The sequence below is a fragment of the Oncorhynchus clarkii genome, chromosome 6, assembly GCF_045791955.1.
Source record: "Oncorhynchus clarkii lewisi isolate Uvic-CL-2024 chromosome 6, UVic_Ocla_1.0, whole genome shotgun sequence".
Classification (NCBI taxonomy): Eukaryota; Metazoa; Chordata; class Actinopteri; order Salmoniformes; family Salmonidae; genus Oncorhynchus; species Oncorhynchus clarkii.
The window spans coordinates 72,741,859-72,757,993 of NC_092152.1; the positions used below are offsets into that span (position 1 = coordinate 72,741,859).

General features: G+C 41.1%; 1 protein-coding gene across 2 annotated transcripts; it reads left to right on the forward strand.

Moving 5' to 3' along the window:
* Window positions 1-714: 714 nt before the first annotated feature.
* LOC139411579 (zinc finger protein 143-like) lies at window positions 715-15,140 on the forward strand. 2 transcript variants are annotated; one of them, XM_071158124.1, is made up of 16 exons: window positions 715-802; window positions 1,606-1,718; window positions 1,846-1,935; window positions 2,169-2,264; window positions 2,434-2,559; window positions 3,052-3,245; window positions 3,368-3,433; window positions 3,509-3,622; window positions 3,741-3,816; window positions 4,044-4,169; window positions 4,362-4,541; window positions 4,652-4,879; window positions 5,695-5,828; window positions 11,410-11,565; window positions 11,835-11,936; window positions 14,661-15,140. In XM_071158124.1, exons 2-16 carry the CDS (start codon window positions 1,613-1,615, stop codon window positions 14,739-14,741), a joined length of 1,875 nt encoding a protein of 624 aa, XP_071014225.1. In that variant the 5' UTR covers window positions 715-802; window positions 1,606-1,612; the 3' UTR covers window positions 14,742-15,140. The 2 variants fall into 2 exon arrangements, with proteins under 2 accessions (XP_071014225.1, XP_071014226.1); XM_071158125.1 differs by having other exon boundaries at window positions 731-802; window positions 2,181-2,264.
* The last annotated feature ends 995 nt before the right edge of the window (window positions 15,141-16,135 follow it).

Consider the following 16,135-nt stretch of genomic DNA (forward strand, 5'->3'; position numbering starts at 1 on the left):
TCTGTCAGATCAGGTGATATGTAGTCTATTTAGAACTATGCTGCCAGCTAATTATAATTCTAGTTCATTTGCTACTACAGCTCGAAGGGTGTCATGTCCTCCTTGGCAAGCGTTGATCACTCCGACTAGTAGAGCTTTACAGTGTCTACATTATAAGTGACCGATATAACTGCATACTGCGCAGCACGATATAGACGAACTAGAACGTGGCCATAAACTTGCTTCAAACTGCATACCGTTTTCCTGGATCTGGGTAGTTTCATTTAACAGACACTGCTGGCTAATGTCAATGTATATAAAATGCATTACAAATACCCTTGAGTTTGATTCAACTGCATTGCCCACATTACCTCGCTCGACTTTAGGCTACCATGAGGCTTTGCGGTTCCAAAATGGCAGTGTCCAACTTCGGAAACGTTTAAGATTCTATATTTGTTGTGCTGAACGAACAGCACTAATATGAAGTATAATAACATAGGTGAAGTTAAATAATTTATTGGAAACCGCTGGAATTTTTGAGCAAAGTTAAGCGGTCGTAATTGTGATCCAGAATGGCGTATGCAACACCCCAAAAGCGGAATGAGAAAAATAAGTGAAAAGGGGAGGTCATCAACCAATGAATGAAAGGACTTTGAACCAATGAGATTACTAGTAGCTTGCGCGACTGAAATATTTGCCAATCATACAGATCATGTCGGGGCAAATGCTATCTTTGTACATGTTCAAGGGTGCGCGCACAGGATAACATTTCCTGCCCTGATGCATGGTGGTCGAACCGAAGGGATTGTTGGAAATTTTAGAGGTTCGTATAAATGTGGTTTTACCCAGTGTGCCTTTCTACAGCCATATCCAGTTTGGGAGACGGAAGGGGATAGCTGTGCTCGGCGTTTGCTATGAGAAATATACTCAATTAAACCATAGTTTAAATCATGTATTGTCTAAAAAAAGTGTATTATTCGCTAGCCCACATGCTAATTAGCACTAGCAAATTATTTGTCCGCGCTCTTCACACTACTAACTAGTTAACGTTAGCAGTTCGTTTAAGAGACTAATCTGTAAACTCGATTTCCCCATTGACTTTCTTGAGCTAAATAACTTTCATTTTCTCCACATTGTTAGCTAGTAGATACATAAATGACAAACTAGCTAGCTAACGTTAAATAAATTATCATAGAGTGTCGGTTAGTTAACGTTAATCGAACAAAAACTGTTCTCAGCTAACGTTTCTGTCAAATTTAGTTCGTTACCTATAGCTACCTAGGTATAGGTAACAAATATCCCATACCAATCACATTCATATTTGATACGGTAACGTTGTCTGACATAGCTAGCTGAAGCTGCACTGTTGACTTTCCTATCAAGTTCCATCCAACTTGGCAACAACATGAACTGTTGAATCTATCTGCTGTTGTACAACATGTCAGCTGGAAGTTAGATTTTTATTAGTGTACATATCAGATCTAGTAAATCAACAGGCATTGCTACCTAATTGTATAACGTGGGTATCGTCGCATCCATAAATGACCATTGTGCCTCAGGCTACTGCAGTGACTGACTGCAGCCACATATACAGTGACTATAATGTGTGTGCGTTCGTCTGGACAGAGCAACAATGCTTTTGGCTCAGATTAACCGGGACTCCCAGGGCATTGCAGAGTTCCAAAATGCAGGTGGAGACACTCAACAGGTCACTCTCTGTTTGGCAGAGGCTGTTTCTGGTAAGTTCACTTTCAATTTATTGGTGGGGATTCTGTCAAGTTTCCAGCAAAGGAAAAAGTTACTTACACATGCTGTTGTACATCTGGCGGCAGTTTTTTTTTTTCTTGTGTCATTTTTGTTCAATAGACAGCGATCAGATGGACATGGACACTGTGAGTTTGCAGGCTGTGACCCTTGCAGATGGCTCTACAGCTTACATACAGCATAACCCTAAAGGTAACTCAAATGTCAATCATCTCCAAACATACAGTAATGGAGAGTGGCCATAAAGGTGTTGGCTTGACTGACAGTGAACACTGCCCCATAAAGTAACCCCCCCCAACGGTCTGACCATGTAGAAAGAGTTGATAACCTTGCTTGGCCAAGTCATGACAGGTTTCTTCTTTCTATTGATTATTAGCATGATTTAGTCCATTATTTGATGAGAGCAGTCTGATTGAAGAGTGCAGTCTCCATTTCAGATGGCAGGTTCATGGATGGACAGGTCATTCAGCTGGAGGATGGATCTACTGCATATGTCCAACATGTATCAATGCCAAGAGCAGGTCTGTTTTCCTCTTAGCAATGTTAATTATTGCTGTGTTATAATGAATCATTGCTTATTTTGCTTTTTCATATTTAGCTTATTCCCGACACTATTCACTTTAAGATTAAACTGTATTGTAATGGGAAAATTAATATAGTTATCAATATTTCCCCATTTTTACTTATCAGAGGAGGCCAACAGGTGGACAGGATCCCCTTTGTGTGATGTAATTGGAGGAGATGGTCTGAGACTTGAGGATGGTCAGGCTGTGCAGCTGGAAGATGGCACAACAGCTTACATCCACACGCCAAAAGGTTTGTCTCAATCTTAAAGCTGCGACATGTAACCTTTTGGGCGACCTGACCAAATTCACATAGAAATGTCATTCTCATTGAAAGCAAGTCTAATAAGTGGTCAATCTATTCTATGTGCGCTATTTCTATGCTTCCCGATCTTAAATGTAGTTTTTGCATCTTTTACTTTCGGTTTTGTACACATGCATCAAACAGCCGAAAATATAATAGTTTTGGTTATTGAAAATATATTTCAGAGATTTAGATGGTACAATGATTCTCTACATTGCTTGTTTTGTCACATAAACTGAAATTAAGCAAACTTAAAATAAAATAGCAACTAGGAAATGGCAGTGATTTCTGCATATTGCATATTTTTAAGATTGTTGTAAACCTTTTGTAAATGTGTTTTTACCCCGTGTTTAATTTTTTTCTTCAGAAATTTGGATGGGTAAATGAAATAAAACAACTTTTTGCCATAGGGTATTAAACTTAACTGAAACTCCCTCACAGATACCTATGACCAGAATACCCTGCAGGCTGTTCAGCTGGAGGATGGCACCACAGCTTACATCCAGCACACAGTACAGATGCCTCAGACCAACACCATCCTGGCCATCCAGGCAGATGGAACAGTGTCAGACCTGAACGCTGATGGAACCCTCGACCAAGAGACCATCAACGTGCTAGAACAATACACCGCCAAGGTAGTTTGTTTTTGACATTGTATCTTTACAGCTCATCGACTCAGCATTATATGGAATTTTCAAATACCTTATCTGTTTGAGGTAAAATGGTCACTGGTTATTTCCCCCTTTTGTTTTCTCAGGTGGAGGCTGATGATGTCAACTCCGTACTGATGAGAGCTGAGCAAGATTGTGGTGTGCAGATGCAGGTACTATACTTCTCATGTTTATCTATGTCATATCATATTTACCAGCAGCTTACATAAGATACATATTTCTTTCAGATTGTGCTTCAAAGGCAGAGTGGTCGTAGTTCTAGGGAGCAGCCTACAGAGAAATCTTTCCGCTGTGACTATGAGGGCTGTGGGAAACTCTACACAACAGCACACCATCTGAAGGTAAAGCACACTCACTCCCTGAAAATGACTTGGGTTCTTGAATGTAGAATGAGTCAGATTCAATTGGTCCAAATTACATCTGTTTATCTTGTGATTTTCTATTTTCTGCCCTCTGCAGGTACATGAGAGGTACCACACAGGTGACCGGCCATATCTGTGTGATCACCTGGGGTGTGGAAAGAAGTTTGCTACAGGTAATAAACAACCTTCAGACTAATGCAAAGGTCATAAAACCTTTGTGATATGAAGCTGAGGTGCTCTAGGCATATGTCATAGTAACCTTGTTGAAATGGCTAAGTTTCCTCAGTTTTAACAATTTCTCACTCATTATCTGAACAATGTCGGTCAGTGTGACTGTGATCAATTAAATGTACAGCACGTGTTTCCAACTCAGCAAAATGTGTTTTTTTTCCCCCAAAAGGGTATGGCCTGAAAAGTCACATCAGGACACATACTGGTGAGAAGCCTTATCGCTGCCAGGAAGTGCACTGTGCAAAGTCGTTCAAGACGTCAGGTGACCTCCAAAAGCACATCAGAACCCACACAGGTACAAAACATGTCCAGAGTCAGACTTATACCTAGTCTTATCCCTACATATGCAATCTACAGTGTACAACTAGTTTTTATTTTTGCCCTCGGATTTGGATTAGAAGTCATTTGATCATGCTGTTTTATAAATGATCTCATCCATGAACTTGAAGAGGTCTTGAACAAGCTCATCATCCCCTCTGTACTGTAGGAGAGAAGCCATTCATGTGCCCGTTTGAGGGGTGCGGGAGATCGTTTACTACCTCTAACATCAGGAAGGTGCACATTCGCACACACACAGGGGAGAGGCCTTACTACTGTGCAGAGCCTGGCTGTGGGCGAGCCTTTGCCAGTGCCACCAACTATAAGAACCACGTGAGGATCCACACAGGTATGTAGTTCTTCTGTTTCTCTTTGTTAAAAGTCACACAACAACATTATTCAGTCCTTTTTGTAGTGTGGCCTTTTACAGTGTGATTCATGAATGGGATATATTTACAGGAGAGAAGCCTTACGTTTGCACAGTCCCAGGCTGTGACAAGCGGTTCACAGAGTACTCCAGCCTTTACAAACACCACGTTGTCCACACACCATGCAAGCCCTACAACTGCAACCACTGTGGGAAGACCTACAAGCAGATCTCCACCCTGGCCATGCACAAACGCACAGCTCATAACGTCACAGAGCCCATTGAGGAAGAGCAGGAGGCCTACTATGAACCCCCTACAGGTCAGGCTTGGAAGTCAACACCACCTTACACAGATGTATTAGTCATCAATGGATGACTTCATCTTATGTGTCTTTCCTCTCCTCTGTTTTTTGGGGAGGAGAAAAAAAAGAACCCGACCTATGTGTACGAAGGTGTAACTAGTGATGACCTAATAAACATACAGGTAACTGCCAAAACAAAGGAAACGCCAACATAGTGTCATAATAGGACGTTGGGCCGCCAGAACCACTTCAATGCGCCTTGGCATACAAGTGTCTGGAACTCTATTTGAGGGATGTGACACCTTTCTTCCATGAGAAATTCCATAATTTTGTTTTTTGTTGAAGGTGATAGAAAACGCTGTCTCAGGCCCACTCCAGAATCTCCCATAAGTGTTCAATTGAGTTGAGGTCTGGTGGCTGAGACACACACTCTTTAAACCCCCTATGCTCCTTGTAGATCCCTCTTTCAGATAAACTGAGATCTCTTCTTCTATCCATGGTAGCCAAAATAATGGGTAAATGGGCATTTTATACATTACCCTAAAAATGATGGGATGTTTTTGAATTGCTTAATTAACTCAGGAACCACACCTGTGTGGAAGAACCTGCTTTCAATATACTTTGTACTCCTAATTTGCTCAAGCGTTTGCTTTATTTTGGCAGTTACCTGTAGATTACCTCTAAAGTCTGACGTATACCTCAGTGTTTAAAGGTTGACTCACGGTGAATCACTGACTGCTGTTATGCCCTTATCAGGACTGCAACCAGAGTAATGACTTGAGTCACGAGACAATTATTGAGAAATGTCATTGTTGTTATTCCATGTGATTCAGAGGCCATCGATGATCCCTCAGTGAATTTTGCCCAGGTTGAGGAGGAGGAGGAGGAGTCCTGTTCGGAACAGATGACTGAGCCCATTGGTCAGCAGCATGTGCAGCTCATAACACACCCAGATGGAACCCAACAGGTTAGTTTAAAAGAAATGGTGTCTGCACATTAATTTAATAATTTCACCTGAAGTGTACCACACCCATATTTATAGCCATAGGACAAGCATCAATTAGAGCAGTCTATACATGTAAGTTGAAAGGCGATTTTTATATATGATGTGTGTGGGTATATATACAGTATTCTGTATACATCTGGCCCTTCTATGGACACTGTGTTAACAAACCTCAAAACGAGCTTCAATGCCATACAACACTACTTCCGCGGCTTCCAACTGCTAGTAAAACTAATTGCATGCTCTTCAACCGATTTCTGCCTGCACCCGCCCACCAGTCTAGCAGCACTACTCTGGATTGTTCTGACTTAGAATATGTGGACAACTACAAATACCTAGGTGTTTGGTTAGACTGTAAACTCTCCTTCCAGACATATTAAGCATCTAGAATCAGCTTCCTATTTCGCAACAAAGCCTCCTTCACGCATGCTGTCAAACATACCCTCGTAAAACTGACTATCCTAACGATCCTTGACTTTGGCGACGTCATTTACAAAATAGCCTCCAACGATCTACTCAGACAGACTGCATCCAATTTGCTATCACAGTGCCATTCGTTTTGTCACCAAAGCCCCATATACAGTTGAAGTCAGAAGTTTACATACCATAGCCAAATACATTTAAATTCAGTTTTTCACAATTCCTGACATTTAATCCTAGTAAAACATTTCCTCTCTTAGGTCTGTTAGGATCACCACTTTATTTTAAGAATGTGAAATGTCAGAATAATAGTAGAGGGAATTATTTATTTCAGCTTTTATTTCTTTCATCACATTCCCAGTGGGTCAGAAGTTTACATACACTCAATTAGTATTTGGTAGCATTGCCTTTAAATTGTTTAACTTGGGTCAAAAGTTTCAGGTAGACTTCCACAAGCTTCCCACAATAAGTTTGGTGAATTTTGGCCCATTCCTCGTGACGGAGCTGGTGTAACTGAGTCATGTTTGTAGGCCTCTTTGCTCGCACATGCTTTTTCAGTTCTGCCCACAAATTTTCTATAGGATGAGGTCCAGGCTTTGTGATGGTGACTCCAATACCTTTGTTGTTCTTAAGCCATTTTGCCACAAATTTGGAAGAATACTTGGGATCATTGTCTATTTGGAATACCCATTTGCGACCAAGCTTTAACTTCCTGACTGATGTCTTGAGATGTTGCTTCAATATATCCTCATGATGCCATCTATTTTGTGAAGTGCACCAGTCCCTCCTGCAGCAAAGCACCCCAACAACATGATGCTGCCACCTCCGGAATTTACGGTTAGGATGGTGTTCTTCGGCTTGCAAGCCTCTCCCTTTTTCGTCCAAGCATAACGGTGGTCATTATGGCCAAACAGTTGTATTTTTTTTTCATCAGACCAGAAGACATTTCTCCAAAAAGTACGGTCTTTGTCCCCATGTGCACTTGCAAACCTTAGTCTGGCTTTGTTATGGTGGTTTTGGAGCGTGGCTTCTTCCTTGCTGAGCGACCTTTCCGGTAATGTCGATATAGGACTCGTTTTACTGTGGATATAGATACTTTTGTACCTGTTTCCTCCATCTTCACAATGTCCTTTGCTGCTGTTCTGGGATTGATTTTCACTTTTTGCACCAATGTACGTTCATCTCTAGGAGACAGCATGCGTCTCCTTCCTGAGCGGTATGGCGGCTGCGTGGTCCCATGGTGTTTATACTTGCGTACTATTCTTTGTACAGACGAACGCGGTACCTTCAGGCATTTGGTAACTGCTTCCAAGGATGAACCAGACTTGTGGACGTCTACAATTTTTTTTATCTAAGGTCCTGGCTGATTTCTTTTGATTTTCCCATGATGTCAAGCAAAGAGGTACTGAGTGTGAAGGTAGGCCTTGAAATACATCCACAGGTACACCTCCAATTGACTCAAATTATGTTAATTAGCCCATCAGAAGCTTCTAAAGCCATGACATAATTTTCTGGAATTTTCCAAGCTGTTTAAAGGCAAAGTCTACTTTGTGTATGTAAACTTCTGACCCACTGGAATTGTGATACTGTGAATTATATGTGAAATAATCTGTCTGTAAACAGTTGTTGGAAAAATTACTTGTGTCATGCACAAAGTAGATGTCCTAGCCGACTTGCCAAAACTATAGTTTGTTCACAAGAAATTTGTGGAGTGGTTGAAAAATGAGTTTTAATGACTCCAACCTAAGTGTATGTAAAGTTACGACTTCAACTGTACTACCCACAACTGCGACCTGTATGCTCTCATTGGCTGGCCCTTACTACTACACCCACTGGCTCCAGGTCATCTATAAGTCTTTGCCAGGTAAAGCCCCGCCTTATCTCAGCTCACTGGTCACCATAGCAAAACCCACCCGTAGCACGCACTCCAGCAGGTATATTTCACTGGTCATCCCCAAAGCCAACACCTACTTTGGCCGCCTTTCCTTCCAGGTCTCTGCTGCCAATGACTGGAACGAATTGCAAAAATCACTGAAGCTGGAGTCTTATATCTCCCTCTCTAACTTTAAGCATCAGCTGTCAGAGCAGCTTACCGATCACTGTATCTGTACACAGCCCTTCTGTAAAGCACACCCAACTACTTCATCCCCATTATTTATTTGTTTGCTCTTTTGCACCCCACTATCTCTACTTGCACATCTATCACTCCAGTGTTAATGCTAAATTGTAATTATTTCGCCACTATGGCCTATTTATTGCCTTACCTCACTACTCTTCTACATTTGCACACACTGTACATATATTTTTCTATTGTGTTATTGACTGTATGTTTGTTTATCCCATGTGTAACTCTGTGTTTTTGTCGCACTGCTTTGCTTTATCTAGGCCAGGTCGCAGTTGTAAATGAGAACTTATTCTCAACTGGCTTACCTGGTTAAATAAAGGTGAAATACAGAAATTATTCAGACCACTTCAATTTTTCCACATTTTGTTACATTACAGCCTTATTCTAAAATTGATTATAGTTTTTTTTTTCTTCATTAAAATTACACACAATACCCCATAATGACAAAGCAAATACTCATTTTTAGAAAACTGAAATATACGTTTACATAAGTATTCAGACCCTTTACTCAGTACTTTGTTGAAGCACCTTTGGCAGTGATTACAGCCTCGAGTCATATGTATGATGCTACAAGCTTCGCACACCTGTATTTGGGGAGTTTCTCTCATTCTTCTCTGCAGATCCTCTCAAGCTGTCGGGTTGGATGAGGTGGTTGCTGCACAGCTATTTTCAGGTCTCCCCAGAGATGTTTGATCGAGCGGGTTCAAGTCGTCCGGGCTTTGGCTGGGCCACTCAAGGACATTCAGAGACTTGTCCCAAAGCCCCTCCTGAGTTGTCTTTACTGTGTTTGTTGTCCTGTTGGAAGGTGAACTTTTTGTTTTACCTTCCTTTATCTAACTAGGTAAGTCAGTTAAGAACAAATTCGTATTTACAATGACAGCCTACCCCAGCCAAACCCTAACCCAGACGACGCTGGGCCAATTGTGAGCCACCCAATGCGACTCCCAATCATAGCCGGTTGTGATATAGCCTGGAAACTAACCAGGGTCTGTAATGGCGCCTCTATCACTGAGATGCAGTGCGCCACTCGGCAGCCCTGGAGCATGTTTTCATCAAGGATCTCTGTACTTTGCTCTGTTCACCTTTGCCTCAATCCTGACGAGTCTCCCAGTACCTGCCACTGAAAAACATCCCCACAGCATGATGCTGCCAACACCATGCTTCACCATAGGGATGGTGCCAGTTTTCCTCCAGATGTGATTTTTGGCATTCAGGTCTAAGAAATTAATCTTGATTTCATCAGACTAGAGAATCTTTCTCATGGTCTGAGAGTCCTTTAGGTGCCCTTTGGCAAACTCCAAGCAGGCTGTCTTATACCTTTTAATGAGGAGTGGCTTCCGTCTGACCACTTTACCATAAAGGCCTGATTGGTGGAGTGCTGCAGAGATGGTTGTCCTTCTGGAAGGTTCTCCCATCTCCACAGAGGAACTCTGGAGCTCTTTCAGAGTGACCATCGGGTTATTGGTCACCTCCCTGACCGAGGTCCTTCTCCCCTGATTGCTCAGGAAGAGTCTTGGTGGTTCCAAACTTAATCCATTTAAGAATGATGGAGAACGCTGTGTTCTTTGGGACCTTCAATGCTGCAGAAATGTTTTGGTACCCTTCCCTAGATCTGTGCCCTGACACAATCCTGTCTCGGAGCTCTATGGACAATTTCTTCGACCTCATGCCTTGGTTTTTGCTCTGACATGCACTGTCAACTGTGGAACCTTAAAGACAGGTGTGTGCCTTTCCAAATCATGTCCAATCAATTGAATTTTACACAGTTGGACTCCAATCAAGTTGTCGAAACATCTCAAGGATGATCAATGGAAACATGATGCACCTGAGCTCAATTTCGAGTCTCCTAGCAAAGGGTCTGTATACTTATGTAAATAAGGTATTTCTGTTATTTTTAATAAATGTGCAAACATTTCTAAACCTGTTTTTCGCTTTATCATTATGGGGAATTGTGTGTAGATTGCTGAGAATAAAAATAAAAATCGATTTTAGATTAAGGCTATATATAACATAACAGTGGGGGGGGGGGATAAGGTGCCTGAATACTTAACAAATGCACTGTATTTATTTATTGATTGAATATTATAACCGTGTAGACATTTATATCAGGTAGACAAAACATATGTTGATACCAAATAGTAGTTGTAATAATAAATGAATTAGATGGCATTCACAAGAAATGGCTAAAAGGATGGAAACGTTTTGTGAATAAAGGTGTGTGGTGGATCTTGTGCGGGTGCAGGCTCTTTATTTTCTACCTAGTTTTTTTGGCCCTGCACCCCATTAAATGATGTGTGTTTGAACACACTTCACTACCCAACAGGTTAGCAAATACTAAACTAGAATGAGCATATTCATTCTATTTCTATGTTACCTCTCTTAATTAATGTCTCAACCCCATTTATCCCCCTACATCTTCACACCTCTTTACCCACTGAGGATGTTTTACATGCACACTAATAATTAAATATGAGACTGATTATGACAGAGGGCCAAGTATGGCATTAGTTGTGTAAACCCCTACCTATGCTTATCTTAATCAGTGTATGGTCATAATCGAACTAAGCGATTAAAACACCTGGTTTTCTGAGTAATCTTTCCAATTATAAGGACATGTAAAAGTTCAATCGGCGTTCCAGCAGTGTGCCAGTACTGCAAGCCTCCCTCTTATGCGCGAGTGAAGTGAGATTGGAAAAACTGAAAGTATGCATCTTAAATAGTTGTCACATACAAATGTTATACATTAAGTGTACACAACATTAAGAACACCTTCCTAATATTGAGTTTCAACCCCCACCCCCCTTACCATCAGAACAGCCTCAATTCATCTGGCATGGACTGTACAAGGTGTCGAAAGCGTTCCACAAGGATACTGGCCCATGTTGACTCCAATGCATCCCACAGAAGACCGCTTTGTTTAGCTATACAATATTTCATTGAGGGCAAATGGTAAGTTATAAGTTAGTGTATGATAAAATGTTACATGCTTTTCATTCCCAGGTCAGTATCTCCCAGGCTGACATGCAGGCATTGGGAAACACAATTACCATGGTAACCAGTGATGGCACAACCTTCACGGTTCCTTCCCATGAAATGCTTAATGCAGATGGTACACATTCAGTCACCATGGTAGCAGCAGATGGTACAGAAGAGCAGGTGAGTTTTACTAAAACTTTACCACCATGATCTGAAATACCCAAATGTGTCCCTGTGTTTAGTTCTGTTTGATACCTTAACAGTGACAGAACTAGAATGATGACTAGTGATTCTATTTCTATCAACGCACCCACAGCAAACGCCAATAGAACTGTCTACTTTCCACTTAATGGGCAAAACCCCCTTTCAGACTTACTAATCATTGTCATTTGTGATGCGTTTTGGACTTTAGGTCTTAATACATGTTGGACCTCTTCTTCCCCCCCCAGGTGGCCATTGATTTGGCCTCCTTTCAGGGCATGCAGACGGAGGAGGGGGTTCACCCTGTCACTCTGTTAGCCACCTCAAACGGCACACAGATCGCTGTCCAGGTAGGGGACCCCATCTGACACAAAACACCAAGTATTGCAACATACAAGCAGGCCACACAATATATTCCCATTGGATGCTGAGAAGCATAACGAGTTCCTATTCCTATTCAGTCTTGAGCTACACGTGTTTTAGAAACTCTGCACCTCTCCTGTCTATTCCAGACAAATCCCTTGCTAAATAGAAACAAAAACATTCAGTGTGTTGGTATTTATTTGTTTTCAACAATCACATCAGTCCTTCCATTGTGATGTTAATACAAGGTGTTTTAAGTAAATAAGGTTAGTCTTGACTCATCCTTGTAGACTCCATCCGTCAGTCTGCTATGTAGGTTTGCTTCCCTTTGAAACCTACATGACGCCTTTGACGCCTTCTGTTTACTGCAATGGGAGGAGACTTAATTTTTAAACTAAAGTATCTAATGTGGTGGTTAATTTCTGTACTATCAAATGAGGAGAGACAAACTTAGCACACAAGTCAGAGTTATACTTAAAATAAATATTTATTCACTAATAAGTGAATAATATTTAATAATAATAATTAATAAGGGAGCAGGTCAATACAACACACACATGTACAGTGGGGAGAACAAGTATTTGATACACTGCCGATTTTGCAGGTTTTCCTACTTACAAAGCATGTAGAGGTCTGTAATTTTTATCATAGGTACACTTCAACTGTGAGACGGAATCTAAAACAAAAATCCAGAAAATCACATTGTATGATTTTTAAGTAATTAATTTGCATTTTATTGCATGACATAAGTATTTGATCACCTACCAACCAGTAATAATTCCAGCTCTCACAGACCTGTTAGTTTTTCTTTAAGAATCCCTCCTGTTCTCCACTCATTACCTGTATAAAAGACACCTGTCCACACACTCAATCAAACAGACTCCAACCTCTCCACAATGGCCAAGACCAGAGAGCTGTGTAAGGACATCAGGGATAAAATTGTAGACCTGCACAAGGCTGGGATGGGCTACAGGACAATAGGCAAGCAGCTTGGTGAGAAGGCAACAACTGTTGGCGCAATTATTAGAAAATGGAAGAAGTTCAAGATGACAGTCAATCACCCTCGGTCTGGGGCTCCATGCAAGATCTCACCTCGTGGGGCATCAATGATCATGAGGAGGGTGAGGGATCAGCCCAGAACTACACGGCAGGACCTGGTCAATGACCTGAAGAAAGCTGGGACCACAGTCTCAAAGAAAATCATTAGTAACACACTACCCCGTCATGGATTAAAATCCTGCAGCGCACGCAAGGTCCCCCTGCTCAAGCCAGCCCAAGCCCGTCTGAAGTTTGCCAATGACCACCTGGATGATCCAGAGGAGGAATAGGAGAAGGTCATGTGGTCTGATGAGACACACAGAGCTTTTTGGTCTAAACTCCACTCGCCGTGTTTGGAGGAAGAAGGATGAGTACAACCCCGAGAACACTATCCCAATCGTGAAGCATGGAGGTGGAAACATCATTCTTTGGGGATGCTTTTCTGCAAAGGGGACAGGACGACTGCACCGTATTGAGGGGAGGATGGATGGGGCCATGTATCGTGAGATCTTGGCCAACAACCTCTTTCCTCAGTAAGAGCTTTGAAGATGGGTCGTGGCTGGGTCTTCCAGCATGACAACGACCCAAAACACACAGCCAGGGCAACTAAGGAGTGGCTCCGTAAGAAGCATCTCAAGGTCCTGGATTGGCCTAGCAAGTCTCCAGACCTGAACCCAATAGAACATCTTTGGGGGGAGCTGAAAGTCCGTATTTCCCAGCGACAGCCCCGAAACCTGAAGGATCTGGACAAGGTCTGTATGGAGGAGTGGGCCAAAATCCCTGCTGCAGTGTGTGCAAACCTGGTCAAGAACTACAGGAAACGTATGATCTCTGTAATTGCAAACAAAGGTTTCTGTACCAAATATTAAGTTCTGCTTTTCTGATGTATCAAATACTTATGTCATGCAATAAAATGCAAATTAATTACTTAAAAATCATACAATGTGATTTTCTGGATTTTTGTTTTAGATTCCGTCTCTCACAGTTGAAGTGTACCTATGATAAAAATGACAGACCTCTACATGCTTTGTAAGTAGGAAAACCTGCAAAATCGGCAGTGTATCAAATACTTGTTCTCCCCACTGTGTGTGTATATATGTGTGTGTGTGTGTGTGTGTGAATCGATTGAGTGCTCTACGATAATGATGGCTGGTCGACAAATTTGTTGAGAGCCCCGAGACAAAAGTACAAAGGTATTTTATAGCCAAGATACACTCCTTTCAGTCTACATGACGAACAACAGATGTGTGGAATGGGTCACAAGGTAAAGATTTGTATGAAAGATACTGTCTGCTGTGAATCTAAGTATCTGCTGTAAAAACAGTTATCTTTGTTTAGAGACCAAGATCTTGCCCTGGGGTCATCTCTCCCTGGTTCCATATAGAACAAAACATTAACTCATTAATTGTAGTCTCTTCAGGTTTTATCACCCAAAATACATCGTAAATCTCCTGTCAGTGTTATCTCCCAGAGGCCCACTTTCAGTTCACACAGACAATAGTTATAAGAACCCTCTATTCTGTTGCATAAAAAACATTTGATACAATAAAAGTATTTTGCTCTCACACTAATGACGAAATTTTGTATTATGTTACTTACACCTGATCAGACATCACTTTTTCGTAAATAATATTGTTTTCTCAGTGTGTGATTTCAACCTTTCTGTTTCTTAGCTCAGTGAACAACCTTCACTCGAAGAAGCCATCAGGATAGCATCGAGAATACAACAAGGAGAGATGGGATTAGATGATTAGATAAGATAAGCCTTTCAATTTCTATTGAAATATTTGATATGACGAGAACAACTGATCTATACAAATTCTACAGTTTTCTGACTTAAGGGTATTGTTCTTAAATCAAACATGGAATTCTTTATTAAGATTTGTAAATAGACATTTTGATATGGCTGCACCAAGAGTCTGTAATGCTGAAACATCCATTACTTTGTTGAGTAAGATGTGTGTTGCTGCATGAATGAGATTAAGAAATGTAAGGTGTGTTTGGACTTTTGGTACCATTTTTCCATGTGTGAATATTGTATTCTGTGTAAATACAGTAAATAGCCAATGTTTTGAATCCAGCATATATTTTAACTTTGAATGTGTACAAATAATGGATACACATTGGTTGTTAAATAAAGCAGTACAATTCTATATATTTGCACTAATTGTTTGTGATAATGTTGTAGATTTATCATCTGAAATCTACTTGATTACTATTGAAACAGGATATTGTTTAGTATTTTATTGAATTTATTTGTATGTGTAAGACCCAGTGTGATATTTGTTGATAGCAAGTGCTTAAAATGTCTACCACATCTTTACGTCAACTCATACTATTATATGAGCAGTTAGACAATTCTTATCAATTTAAGATTTTTGGGCATATTTGCTTTTTGTGTAAATAATTGAATGATATACCAAGAAGCAATTTCGGAAATGATCAATGTATATTGTGAATGCTATAAGATTAGCTGAGGTTATAAAATGGCGCTGGAAGAAATGGCAGCAGTTTTACGGGCACCCAGCCGATTTGTGCTATTATGTGTTTTTTTTGCGTTATTTCTAACTTATTTTGTACAGAATGTTTCTGCAACTGTATCTTACAGCAAAAAAGAGCTTCTGGATATCTCGGTCTGATATCAGGACTGAGATCACTCACCTCGGATTAGAATCTTTTTTCTACAACAAACACCCCACAGGACCGCCATCTTCGTTATTTGCAAGAGGAAGTGACGCAGGAACAGAGGACAAAGAGCCGGATGCCTGGTCAGGACCTGGAGAAGGCGACTGGGAAAGCTGCCATTACCGTCAATACTACTCGCCAACGTGCAATCATTGGACAATACATTAGACAAGGTACGATCACGAATATCCTACCAACGGGACATCAAAAACTGTAATATCCTATGTTTCACAGAATCGTGGCTGAATGACGACATGGATATTCAGCTAGCGGGATATACGCTGCACCGGCAAGATAGAACAGGGGTCTGTGCATATTTGTAAACAGCTGGTGCACGAAATCTAAGGAAGTCTCTAGATTTTGCTCGCCTGAAGTAGAGTATATTGTGATAAATTGCAGGCCACACTACTTGCCTAGAGAGTTTTCAGCTATACTTTTTGTGGCTGTCTATTTACTACCACAG